Source organism: Muntiacus reevesi, chromosome 2 (assembly GCF_963930625.1).
Source record: "Muntiacus reevesi chromosome 2, mMunRee1.1, whole genome shotgun sequence".
NCBI classification, from domain to species: Eukaryota; Metazoa; Chordata; class Mammalia; order Artiodactyla; family Cervidae; genus Muntiacus; species Muntiacus reevesi.
In genome coordinates, this window is record NC_089250.1 from 120,458,525 (window position 1) to 120,472,081 (window position 13,557).

General features: G+C 36.0%; 1 protein-coding gene across 2 annotated transcripts in view; it reads left to right on the plus strand.

Annotated features, from left to right (window-relative positions):
• The window catches only part of BMPR1A (bone morphogenetic protein receptor type 1A), a 139,431-nt gene extending 125,914 nt beyond the window's left edge, over positions 1-13,517 (plus strand). For both annotated transcript variants that reach the window (XM_065922741.1, XM_065922740.1), the window contains exons 9-13: positions 2,691-2,883; positions 6,115-6,412; positions 8,270-8,445; positions 9,462-9,592; positions 9,680-13,517. In XM_065922741.1, coding sequence (XP_065778813.1) covers positions 2,691-2,883; positions 6,115-6,412; positions 8,270-8,445; positions 9,462-9,592; positions 9,680-9,805 — 924 coding nt within the window. In that variant the 3' untranslated portion in view covers positions 9,806-13,517. The remainder of the gene's footprint in view (positions 1-2,690; positions 2,884-6,114; positions 6,413-8,269; positions 8,446-9,461; positions 9,593-9,679) is intronic.
• Positions 13,518-13,557: the final 40 nt, after the last annotated feature.

Here is a 13,557-nt window from a genome sequence, read left to right on the forward strand (position 1 = left end):
AAACCTTTAAAAGAAAATGTTTTAGGAAATTATTATAACTGAGCATAGATTTCTTAGGACACAAAAGGAAAAGTCATTTTAAAAAATGATAGATTGGTCTTTTCTTAAAACTTCAAACTTCTCTTATTCAGAAGATACAATTAAGAAGATGAAAAAATAAAGTCACAAACTGGCAGAAGAGTTTTGGTAAAGAATTTGTGTTGCAGAATATATGAAGAATTTTTACAACTCAGTAATGAGTCGAAAACACAGTCTTTTAAGTGGACAAAAGATTTGAACAGTCGCTTGCCCAAAGGAAACATAAGGATGGCAGATGTGAACAGCACATGAAAAGATGCTCAGCGTCATCAGGGACATGCAGATTAGACACAGTGAGATGCTACTGCACATTCACTGGTTTGGTGAAAGCTGAGAGTACTAAGTGTGGGGAAGAAGATAGACCACCTGGAAATCTCATGCAGTGCTGATTGACAAGTAAAACACAGCTACTGTGGGAAGCAGGTTGATAGTTGACTTTTTATGCAGTGAAGCAGTCCCTCTGCTAAGTGTTTACAGAAAAGATACGCAGGGACTTCCCTGGTGCTCCAGTGGTTGAGAGTCTGCCTTGCAATGCAGGGGATATGCGTTCAATCCGTGGTTGGTTGTCTTGACCCCATATGCTGAGGGGCAGTTAACTAAGCCCACGAGCTGCAACTACTGAACCTGTGCATAGCAGTCAAGATCCTGCATGCCACAACTAAGACACAACGCAGCCAAATAAATTTAAAAAAAGAAAAGATACGGAGACATGTTCCATACAAAGACTATGAATGTTCATAGCAGCTTTATTTATAATAAGTTGTAAACAGCCTGGGGACTTCCCTGGAGGTCCAGTGGTTGAGACTCCGTGCTTCCATCTCCAGGAAGGCAGGAGTTGGGAAGAGGTACAGATTCAATCCCTGGTCAGGGAACATTGCACATGCCATGTGGCCTAATAAATAAACAAGTAAATGTTTTCGATTTTTTTTTTAATTGTAAACAACTCAAAAATCCATCAGTTGGTAAATGAATAAATTGCAGTAATTCTTAGAGTGGGATACTGCTTGTCAGTAAATAGGAACAAACTACTGATACATGCAGCAGCAACGAAGTACATTTCAAAGTATTTTATGCTGAATGAAAGAAGCTAGACACAGAGGCTACTTATTGTATGTTTCCATTTATGTCATATTCAAAACTGTAGGGACAGAAAAGAAATCAGTGATGCCAAAGACTGAAGGTAGGTGGGGAGGGAATTGACTTTAAAGCGGTAAAACTTTTTTAAATTATAGAAATACTCGACATCTTAATTGTGATGTTTGGTTGTGGTTATATGACTGTATACATTTGTCAACACACAGTTTTCAAAAAGAGTAAATTTTATTATATATAAATTAGACCTCAATAATTCCAACTTTCTAAAAAGAAATCACAAAAGGATCTTGTAATAAGTGATATATGAAGTAAGTCAGTTTAAATACTCATAAATCTAGTGCATTTTAGCTATGTTTCCAGCCTGGACCTTAGTGTCAGTGTCATTTTATTAGTTTAGATTGGCTGAAAATGTTTCTGAAAATGAAAGGTAGCAATTTATGTGCATCTTTCATCCAACAAATACTGATGAAAGCAGTATTGTACTAAAGTTATTGTCCTATATAAATATCTGTGTTCTGTGAGTCGTGGGGGATGGAATTCAAACAAATATATGTACAAGTAGTTATAATTGTGATAAGTGCAGCAACTGAGAAATATATATGTGCTATGAAAGTTTTTAAGAGAGAAATAATACTTTTAAGGAAACTATGCATACAAAAAGACTGAGATAGGAATGAGCTTGACTGAATTCTAAAAATTGAAACAAGATAAATAAGAGGGGTGCCCATGGGGGATTAGAGTGAAAGATCAGGCAGAAGAGTTAGGCAAGGGCCAGATCGTGTAGGATCTTACATACAGACTGAGTTGAACATTTTTAACTGTCATTTTGGATTTTGTGACATGATAAACCACCCGAAACGTCAGTGACTTGAAACAGCTAACATTTACTTTTCATGATACTGTGGGTCTTCTTGGCATTTCTTTTTCTGAATTTGATCAGCCAGACCCAAATGGTAAAGTTTATGTACATGGCCAATAGTTGGTATGGTTTTGCTCATTTTGGTTACAGAGTGCCCTAAAATGGCAAGAAAGGGCAAATCCCAATGCACAAAGACTTTTCACTTGTTCTCTTAATACTTTTGCTGTTATTCTTCTGCCCAAAGCAAGTCATGTAGCCAAGTCCAGAGTCTGGGCAGGGAGACTACCCAAGACTGTGTGTACTAGAGGGGAATTATATTGACAATTTCTGCAAACAGTCTGTCACACTGACAGATTGTTATTTTGTGATTTTAGAATATATTGTACATTGTTTCATCTTCTGAATACAGTACAGTCTTCCCTCGGGATTTACCTGAGGGATTGGTTCCAGGATCCCTTGAAGATATGAAAATGTAGAGACGCTCAGGTCCATTACAGCCAGCCTTCCATTTACAAGGATGCAAAATGGATACAGAGGCCAACTACATAAATGTTAATATTGGAGTTGGTTGGTAGTGTATACCATCCTTTTTGATGGATTGGCCTATTAAACCACTCTCTCAATCTTAATACTTCTCATTATACTTTTTCCTATTAAGGTTCAGCGAACTATTGCCAAACAGATTCAGATGGTTCGGCAAGTTGGTAAAGGCCGATATGGAGAAGTGTGGATGGGTAAATGGCGTGGTGAGAAAGTGGCAGTCAAAGTGTTTTTTACCACTGAAGAAGCTAGCTGGTTTCGAGAAACAGAGATCTATCAAACTGTGCTAATGCGCCATGAAAACATACTTGGTGAGTACACATTTGATTTTAGTTCCATAGTCTACAAAGTTAAAGGGATGCTAGTGGAAGCCTAGCTCAAGGGCTTGAAAACATAAGTGAGCTTAGCTATGTGCATTTGGCTAAAGGAAACCTAGTGGAATACATACTTTAAATACAACCCAGTCCTGAATACAACCAGCCAATCTCTATACATACCTCAGATATTTTGGGGTTGGGTTCCAAACCACTGCAATAAATCAGATAGAGCAATAAAGCAAATGACACAAATATTTTGGTTTCCAAGTGCATTTAAAAGTTGTTTATACCATACTGTAGCCTAAATGTGCAGTAGCATTATGTCTAATAAACAATGTACATACCTTAGTGTAAAAATACTTTACTGCTAAAAAATGCCAAAACAACTACAGTAGTAACATCAAAGATCGGTGATCATACATCACCATAATAAGTATAATGATAATGAAAAAGTTTGAAGTTTTTTGAGAATTACCAAAACATGACACATGAAGTGAGCAAATACTGTTTGAAAAGCGGCTTCTATAAGACTTGTGGTAGGAGTTGCCAGAGACCTTCAGTTTGTTTAAAAGTCTCTAAAAGGTAATTTAAACAATCAATTTTCTAGGTAACTTTAACTATGTGTACTTTTGCCTCCTGTAAAGGAAATTACCCCCCACCTCTATAAGATGTAGCCTCATTTATGTTCTATGCTAGTAGGTCTCTCCCCTCACCCCCATTTACACAATACCAAAATAACCTGGGTATGATTTGATCAGTATGGCACATAAACTCATCTACCTTCCCTGGCTTCTTTTCAGGTACTGTTTCCTTGCCCTTTACTTTAGAGAGTGCATAGCATGTTGCTAATAGTTTCCTACACTAATTGTATTACTTTCTTAGAACTGCTTATTGAAGATTACCACAAACTGTGTGGCTTAAAACAATAGAAACTTAATCCTCTCCAGAGTTCTGAAGGCCAGACGTTTAAAATCAAGGTGTTGGCAGGTTCAGGTTCTCTGAAGGCTTTAGGGGAGGACTCTTCCTGCCTCATCCAGATTCTCGTGATTGCCAGCTAACTGTCTTCAGCATTTCACACTCCAGTATCTGTCTTTGTTTGCACGTGACCTTTCCCCCGTTGTGTCTGTGTCCAAACTTCCCTCTTCTTGTGAGGATACTAGTCATTGAGTAGGTATCCACTGTAATCTAGTATTCACCTCACTTGAACTTGATTATATCTACAAAGACCTGTCTCCTAATAAGGTCGCATTTATAGAGACCTGGTAGACATGAATTGGTTGCAGCAGGGAGGGCTATTATTCAACTCAGCACTCTGACCTTCTGAAGAGAGGGAGGATAAGAGAAGAAGGAAAGAAAGCCAGTATCGTGAACTTGCTTGTCAGTGAACCAGGCTGAAAAGGCAGATGTGATGAGGCATTGATGGGCAAGTGGGCGTTAGCTTAGTTAGGATCGAACTCTTAGTTGAATATAGTAGAACTGGACATGGAACAACAGATTGGTTCCAAATAGGAAAAGGAGTACGTCAAGGCTGTATATTGTCACCCTGCTTATTTAACTTATATGCAGAATACATCATGAGAAACGCTGGGCTGGAAGAGGCACAAGCTGGAATCAAGATTGCTGGGAGAAATATCAATAACCTCAGATATGCAGATGACACCACCCTTATGGCAAAAAGTGAAGAGGAACTAAAAAGCCTCTTGTTGAAAGTAAAAGAGGAGAGTGAAAAAGTTGGCTCAAAGCCCAACATTCAGAAAACTAAGATCATGGCATCTGGTCCCATCACCTCATGGGAAATAGATGGGGAGACAGTGGAAACAGTGTCAGACTTTATTTTGGGGGGCTCCAAAATCACTGCAGATGATGACTGCAGCCATGAAACTAAAAGACACTTACTCCTTGGAAGGAAAGTTAGGAACAACCTAGATAGCATATTGAAAAGCAGAGACATTACTTTGCCAACAAAGGTCCGTCTGGTCAAGGCTATGGTTTTTCCAGTGGTCATGTATGGATGTGAGAGTTGGATTGTGAAGAAAGCTGAGCGCTTAAAAATTGATGCTTTTGAACTGTGGTGTTGGAGAAGACTCATGAGAGTCCCTTGGACTGCAAGGAGATCCAACCAGTCCATCCTAAAGGAGATCAGTCCTGGATGTTCATTGGAAGGACTGACGCTGAAGCTGAAACTCCAGTACTTTGGCCACCTCATGTGAAGAGTTGACTCATTGGAAAAGACCCTGATGCTGGGAGGGATTGCGGGCAGGAGGAGAAGGGGATGACAGAGGATGAGATGGCTGGATGGCATTACCGACTTGATGGGCATGAGTTTGAGCAAACTCCGGGAGTTTGTGATGGACGGGAAGGCCTGGCATGCTGCAATTCATGGGGTCGCAAAGAGTCGGACACGACTAAGCGACTGAACTGAACCGAACTTAACTCTAAAGTAAAGGGCAAGGAAATTGTAGCTGAAAAGAAAGCCAGGGAAGGAAAGAAGCCAGGGGAGGTAGATGAGTTTATGCACTGTACTGATCAAATTATACCTGGGTTATTTTGCTGTTGTGTAAATGGGGGTGAGGGGAGAGACGTGCTAGCATAGAACATAGTTTAGTTAACCAATACTTTGGCCACCTGATGTGAAGAACTGACTCATTGGAAAAGACCCTGATGCTGGAAAAGACTGAAGGCAGAAGGAGAAGGGGATGACAGAGGATGAGTTGGTTGGATGGCATCACTGACTTGATGGATATGAGTTTGAGCAAGCTCCAGGAGTTGTTAATGGACAGGGGAACCTGGAGTGCTGCAGTCCATGGGGTCACAAAGAGTCGGACACGACTGAGTGACTGAACTTAACTGAACTGAACTTTTTAATGTGTCCGCTTTTCAGTTTGAAATGAAGAGCGTCTTCCACATTCCTTCTTCATAGCTCTTGATGCTTAGGGAATCATGTAGATTAACAGCATTCCCTCAGGTTATTATATATGTGATCTTTTTCTTAGTCATATTATCATTTTTATGATTAAGATTATTTAAATTAATTACAAAAGTATAGACTTATGTGTAAATGACAGATAAAAATTTGGGTAATACATTCAAGAGATGTTGTCAGGTAAGTTAAATTTATATTATCTATAGATGATACCCAAGTTATTCTCAGTATCCTGAATGAGCATCTTTTATTCTTCCTAGCCACCTCTGATAACTAACCTTTTAAACTCATTTATTGAACAGGTTTTATAGCAGCAGACATTAAAGGTACAGGTTCTTGGACTCAGCTCTATTTGATTACTGACTACCATGAAAACGGATCTCTCTATGATTTCCTGAAATGTGCTACACTAGACACCAGAGCCCTGCTTAAGTTGGCTTATTCGGCTGCCTGTGGTCTGTGCCATCTCCACACAGAAATTTATGGCACTCAAGGAAAGCCTGCAATTGCTCATCGAGACCTAAAGAGCAAAAACATCCTCATCAAGAAAAATGGAAGTTGCTGTATTGCTGACCTGGGCCTTGCTGTTAAATTCAACAGGTGAGTGGTTCTTTGCCTGGTGTTTTGGAATTATTTTAGTCTCCTAAAGATATTTACCTGTTTGTTTTTGTATTCAGGACAGTGGGACTCCAAACATGTGAAAAAAAGTAAAGTGAATGTGCTAGTCACTCAGTTGTATCCAACTATTTGCGACCCCATGGACTGTAGCCCGCCAGGCTCCTCTGTCCATGGAATTCTCCAGACAAGAATATTGGAGTGGGTTGCTATTCCATTCTCTGGCGGATCTTCCCAACCCGGGGATTGAACCTGGGTCTCCCGCATTGCAGGCAAATTCTTTACCATCTGAGCCACCAGGGAGGCCCTCCAAGCATGTATTTGTGCTTATATAATTATAAATTAGGATTCTGGGGGGAGGTTTGTCTTAGTGTTTTGTTCTCATTGTGGTTTTTGTTTTTTTACAAAAATTGCATCCTACTCTACAAAATTCTTGATTTCCTACTTTTTATTGTCTTAGACATTTACTTCAGTTTATATAGATCTTTACTCTTTTTAACAGCAGTATGGAAAGTTTCCCATTTTATAGATTACTATAATTTATCCCATCTATGACCCAACTGATGGACATTAAAGTTGCCTCCAGTTCTATTATTTAAAAAGTACTTCAATGAATATTGTATTTTATCCATATATAATATTCCAGAGTACTTGTAAAAGTATTTTCTCATAATGGATTTCTACAGAAGGGGCTAGACAGAGAGTATGTATATATTAAACTATATTAATAGGTTTTCCCTTTAGAAAATGTGCATCAGTTTATACTCCCATAAACAAGATTTATGTATGCCATTGCTTCATCCCTACTTGATATTGTCAATATTTTTAAACAACAAGAATATCCACATTTTTAGGAAACCATTGAAATTGTTTTAATGTTATAACTCTAGAGGACAGCAGCCATTTCACATTTTAAAATTCATGTCAGGCCATAAAATTAAAGTACATAATAAAGCAAACATCAAAAAATTTAATCTTCTTCTGTCATTATTGCAGTTTTCTATCCTATTGTTTTTTTCTCTCAGGGGAGTTTTTATTGGCTCAAGTATTCATCAGATGCCATTTAAGAAAATATAAAGTACCTTATATTGATGTCCATTTCAGAATAGTTTCCAAAATCTTAACAGATTTGGGAACCTAAAAAAAAAGTCATTCATGTCTTCAAACTCTAAAATATACTCCCAAAATTTTAAAAAAAAGATAAATATTGCAATATGATTATGTAAACATGACTCACAATAGAACTAAGTTGATTGGACCCATAAAGAAAAAAATGTAATCCTAAATCACAAAGGATCACATGAGAATGAAAAAAGCAAATGATGCCTCTCAATTTTCACATTCACTTGTCCTAGGACATAATTATCTACCACATTTTATATTCAGTACTGTTCTCTTCCTTAGAGAGACACAGAACTTACTTGGTGACAAAACTTGGCCTGAACTGATTTGAGGTATTTACTGTCTTTATTTATTCAGTTAACTATGAATATTCATACTTAGTTTTTTACTGTGGACTTATTAGTAATGGTTTTAATTCAGTACTGCTCCAGACCCTGCTGGAGATGTTATATAATATATAGCATATATTTAAAGAGTATAATACTTTTTTAAAATCTGAAAGATGTTAAATTTCAAAATACATCTAGCCCCAAAGATTACTGACTGATAAGGAAATGTAGACTCATTAGATAGATTTTCATTTTATTTAGTTGTGTATACGAACACACATACACATAGAGAGAGAGACAAATTCTGACTGTTACACAATGCAGCGAAAATAGAGGAGAAACGATTTTCTTCTTTTCCCTCAACCTGGACATTTTCTGTCTTCTGTTTCAGTGACACAAATGAAGTTGATGTACCTTTGAATACTAGGGTGGGTACCAAACGCTACATGGCTCCAGAAGTGCTAGATGAAAGCCTGAATAAAAACCATTTCCAGCCCTACATAATGGCTGACATCTATAGCTTTGGCTTGATCATTTGGGAAATGGCTCGTCGTTGTATCACAGGAGGTAGGAGTTTAGGTAGCATGTCTCTGGTTATGTCTGTATACTCATCATTCAGAAAATAACCGCTCCAGTTGTATAATTTAGATGTCATCTGTGTCAGGGATCTCCAGGATCACTCTCTGTTCTGTAATTGCATTAGGACTCTCGGGATTCAGGGTACAGTTGTCTTCATAGCAAAGATTTGTTACACTGAAAAGATACACATCAAAATCAGCGAAGGGAGAAAAAAGGCACGTGGGGCAAAAGTTCAGAGGAAACGGGGCAGAAGCTTCTGAAAGTCCTTTCCCAGTGGGGTCACTCAGGATGTGCTTAATTCCCCAGCAGTGAACTGTAAAAATGTGAGATATTGTCACCTAGGGAAGGTCATTAGAGATTTAGTACCCAGAGATTTTTTTGGAGGCTGGTCACATGGGCATCCTCTGCCTGGCATGTATCAAAATTCCAAACTTCTAGAAAGAAAGCAGGTGGTCAGCATAAATTATATTGTTTGCACAAATAGTCTGGGTACAAAGGCCACCCTTTTCATTTATATGAGTAAAGAGCTGTTTACCAGGCAAGTTCCCAGATAGCAGCTAAGTGCCAATCTTGTAAGCAGACATTTTATACAGATAGCAATTTCGGGTCTGCTTTATTAACTCATTTCTACATATACGTTGTCTTTCTACTGCAGGAAAAAAACCAAAAAAAAAAAAAAAAAAAACACCTCATTTATTAGTAGAAGCAACTGTGTACATAAAAAAATAAGACTAAAAATTTAGGTTGAATGGTTCACTTTGCTTATTTTAAGGGATATTGGTATGTTCAGTATGGACAACTATGGTGGTGATATAGAAAATAATCAGATATTTTAAAAGGAGAGTAGAACATACATTTACTGTTAAACGTGAATCATCTACTCAGTTATCTTTTCTTCTTTATGGAGGAATCATAGTTCCTTAGTTCAGTAAGAAGTGCTGAACGGATTGATGTGTTTTTTCCAGCCACCATTTTTGTGCCCACTGTTTTCTCACTCACTGCAGGAATAGTAGAAGAGTACCAGTTGCCATATTATAACATGGTACCCAATGATCCGTCATACGAAGATATGCGTGAGGTTGTGTGTGTTAAACGTTTGCGGCCAATTGTGTCTAATCGATGGAACAGTGATGAAGTAAGTGGGATTCAGTCCTCTCAGGAAGTGATTGCTGAGTGTTGCCAAAAACACTTACCCAGTCATGACATTCTCTTTACTTTTCAGTGTCTACGAGCAGTTTTGAAGCTAATGTCAGAATGCTGGGCTCACAATCCAGCCTCCAGACTTACAGCTCTGAGAATCAAGAAGACACTTGCCAAGATGGTTGAATCCCAAGATGTAAAGATTTGACAGATAAAAAATCATGAGGAGAAATTCTAGACTGCAAGAACTGTTTTCACCCAAGGAATGGGTGGAGTTAGAATAGAATGAGGATGTTAACTTGGTTCTCAGACTCTCCTCACTACACCTTCACAGGCTGCTAATATTAAACCTTTCAGTACTCTGTAGAATACAAGCTGGGAACTTCTAAACACTTCATTCTTTATATATGGACAACTTTATTTTAAATGTGGTTTTTGATGCCTTTTTTTTATTGGATTTTTATGAACTGCATCAAGACTTCAATCCTGATTAATAAGTCTCCAGTCAAACTCTGGGTACTGAATTACCTGTTCATAAAATGGTGCTTTCTGTGAAAGCCTTGAGAAGATAAATGAATTCAGCAGAGATGGAGAAATATACACGTTTGCCTTCTACCTGAAAAAAATTTAATCTATTTGTATTCTACCTTTGTAAACAGCCTATGGATTATGGTCTGTTTGGGATACAGTACTGCTTAGTTTATGATAGTTTCTCATGCCTTGATGATGGTGTGTGTGTCTGTGTACATACGTGCATACCAGAGTTCCTCTGCTGCCATTTGAATTAGAAGAAAATAATTTGTGAATGCACAGGAAGATATTGGTGGCTGTGGGTTTTGTGCTTTAAAAATGCATTATCTGACCGAGATTTGCCAATCGCATAAAAGCCATTTACCTTGCAAGTGAGCTAGCTTCTCCACCAACTTTATTTTTTAACATTAAAGTTAATATAAAGGCCAAAAGGAGTTAAAAGTGTATGTAAATTTGGATTGTTTTCCTCCCACCACAAACTTTTTTTGTTGTTAATTGTTATTACTGTCATGAAAAGCATCCTGTCCAATGTTGGAACTTCCAATGCCATGAAACCTTCTAAAGAAAACACTTCTTATTGAAGTGAATACTAATTAATGAATTTGATAGCAATGTAAGTGCCTATAACCATGTTCTGTATTCTTTATTCTCAGTAACTTTTAAAAGGGAAGTTATTTATAGTTTGTGTGTAATATGCTTTACTTGCAAAATACCTGCTCCTTTACAACCATATTTTATACATGTACATACATTAATACTATAGAAATCAGCTCATGTGTACCTCATATCCCATCCTTAAGGGAAAAACATTAAAAGATCATCAGAAAAATATATAAAGTAGAAACTGCATGTGAAATCTTCACAATTAATTCAAAACAGTATATCAAATCTAGGACTTTGTTTAACTTTAGGTATAGACTTTCATTAAGATGCCATCATCTCAGTTCTCTTTATGAAAGGATCCTCAAATTAGAAATTTCTATCTCACGAGTTAATACACATTTGTCATCAACTATTTTAGACACTTAAATCATTTAAAATTTTTAGTTTTATAATTTCAGTTTCATAAGTTTGTGAAAACAGTGAAGGGTCAGGCAAAAAGTTCCATATCTAGTCAGTACCTGTATCTATACCATACAGCTCTTATTCAATAACATATTTGAATATAATACATATTTCATGGATGCCTTGTTTTCCCAAGGAGTAACTCTGATCTACTTATTAAAATTATATTTCTGTAATGCCTTTTAAATATTGCTGTCTTACTCTGAACAAACAGCTCATGGATGCATAAAGTGAGGATTTTCTTGAATACTGTATAAAATAAATGTGATTATCATAACAACATAGTAAAAAAACCTTCAAAGTGGAGGAATCAGAGCCCGTATCTGTCCATTACCAAAAATGTGATTAACATTTAAGGATGAAACTCGATATATTGGTCAAATTTCACAAATTTGAAATTTGCTTTAACAGTTTTGACCAAGTTTAATAGTTTACCATCTAACATAACTAAAGTTTGGAGTGTTCATCAAGATAAGTAAATTTATATATTGATAGTACCCAATAACTTGCTCTTTGAGAATGTTGTCCCCATCACTATACTGAGAAATATAAATGTTTTAATCTAACTTGCCATGTAATTTAAGAATAATTATGAGCTCTGATATAGTTAAAGTTAACCTTGATTTATTTTTTATTTGATAACTATAAATCTTGAAAATAATTTGTCATCCTAATAAAGGAAAATGTAAAGAAAGGCAAACTATTCTTAGAATTGTTAAAATATTATGTGGAAGCAAAAATTCCAGGTAATATATGACCATTATAATTTTTTAATTAAATTGATCTATTAAAAATGACATCAAGGACTAACTATAGAAACTTGTTCAATAAAAGTATTTTCTAACAAAAGATGTTTTTTAATATTAATGATCTTTAAAGAGCAAATGATGTCATATTTGAAATTCTGAAGCCTACAAAACAGCTGCAGGAAACTTATTTTTTTCTCTCCTCTTTTATTCTTAAGTTTCTGACTTCATATTTAAAGAGTAAAAGAGGAAGGATTTCATAGCACCATAGATAACTTGTAAAACCCTTGAAGTCATTATTTGGTCCTGCTTACAACTTAGCATCTTAAAAATTTGTGACTTCTGTCTCTCATCCCTTTTAGTAAAACATAAAAACAAACAAAAAACCAAAGCTACCTGAATACAACACAGCTTAATCTTCCCTCAAAGAAAAGTCTCCTTATGAATTCTCTTTCTGCTGGTAAACATCTCTAGAATCAAAGGCACACTAGGATTGACTGCAGTGTGTCTATTCTGAGCTTTCCCTGTGTTTCTTATTGGACAAGTTTCTGAAGCATAAAATTTGAATCTGTTTTTTCTGGAATTGTTTTCATAAAAGATACTGCAATCACCATTTTATATTGCCTTTCCAATTTCAAGAGTGTTTTTGACCTTAGAAAGTGACTTAACGGTTCTTGAAAATTATGTTTTCCTAGATGTGCCAGATTTTTAATTTATTCACTGTATAAAAAAAATTTGGTACCTATTTTCCCCCAGATGCTTTGCTTTTGTTTAGAACAAAAATGGAACTCAGTGTTTAAAGAATCATGCATCTCTAAGTTGGCCCAAGATCAAATTTGAATAATTTATTCCAGGCAAGATTTTATAAATTAAATTACCTGTGTTTCATGTTGTTTTGAAATGTTTCTAAATATCTAAGATAATTTCAACAGCAGAAATATGAATTAATTTTTTAAAAAATTGTTGCAGCTCTTGTACTGTTTAAAAGTGGTAATATTTATTGTTTGCTTGGGTCAGATGTTAAAATAGTAATGTAGCAGTTTATCTTCTTGCCTCAGTGCTGTTATGAGAGTCACAGTGAAAATTGCAGAGAGAGTTGACATATTCATAAAAATCAAATTAAATCTAGGGCAGCATCACATGAAGTTACATGTAATGATTGTCCCATAAGGAAAGTATGTGAATACTGCTTTTGCAAAGGATTAAATATATTGTAATTTTAGCTTGTGCTCTGTACTATGCTTTCAGTGGAATTATTTAAGCCCATTTAGTGACTGTTGTCCTTGCCCATTTTAAAAACTAAAATGTAGTATATATTGTATAAAATGAAAGTATCATTATAGCTTAATTAGGAAAGTTGTACATAAACACTGAAAAGGGTTAAAAACAGGCAGTTTTATTATGCAATTGTAAAACACCAAAAATATAGATTCATCTTTGATATGTAATACACTAAATGTATTTTGTACAGCATCTGGTTTAAAAGGTGCCTTATTAAGTTTACCATTGATCGCTTTGTTCTATATATAGATTACATCCAATGTATCATTTTTAAGTAAATAACCTTATTTTAGTATACTTTAGTGATGTGTTTTGTGAAACTCTACTTTGACTATAT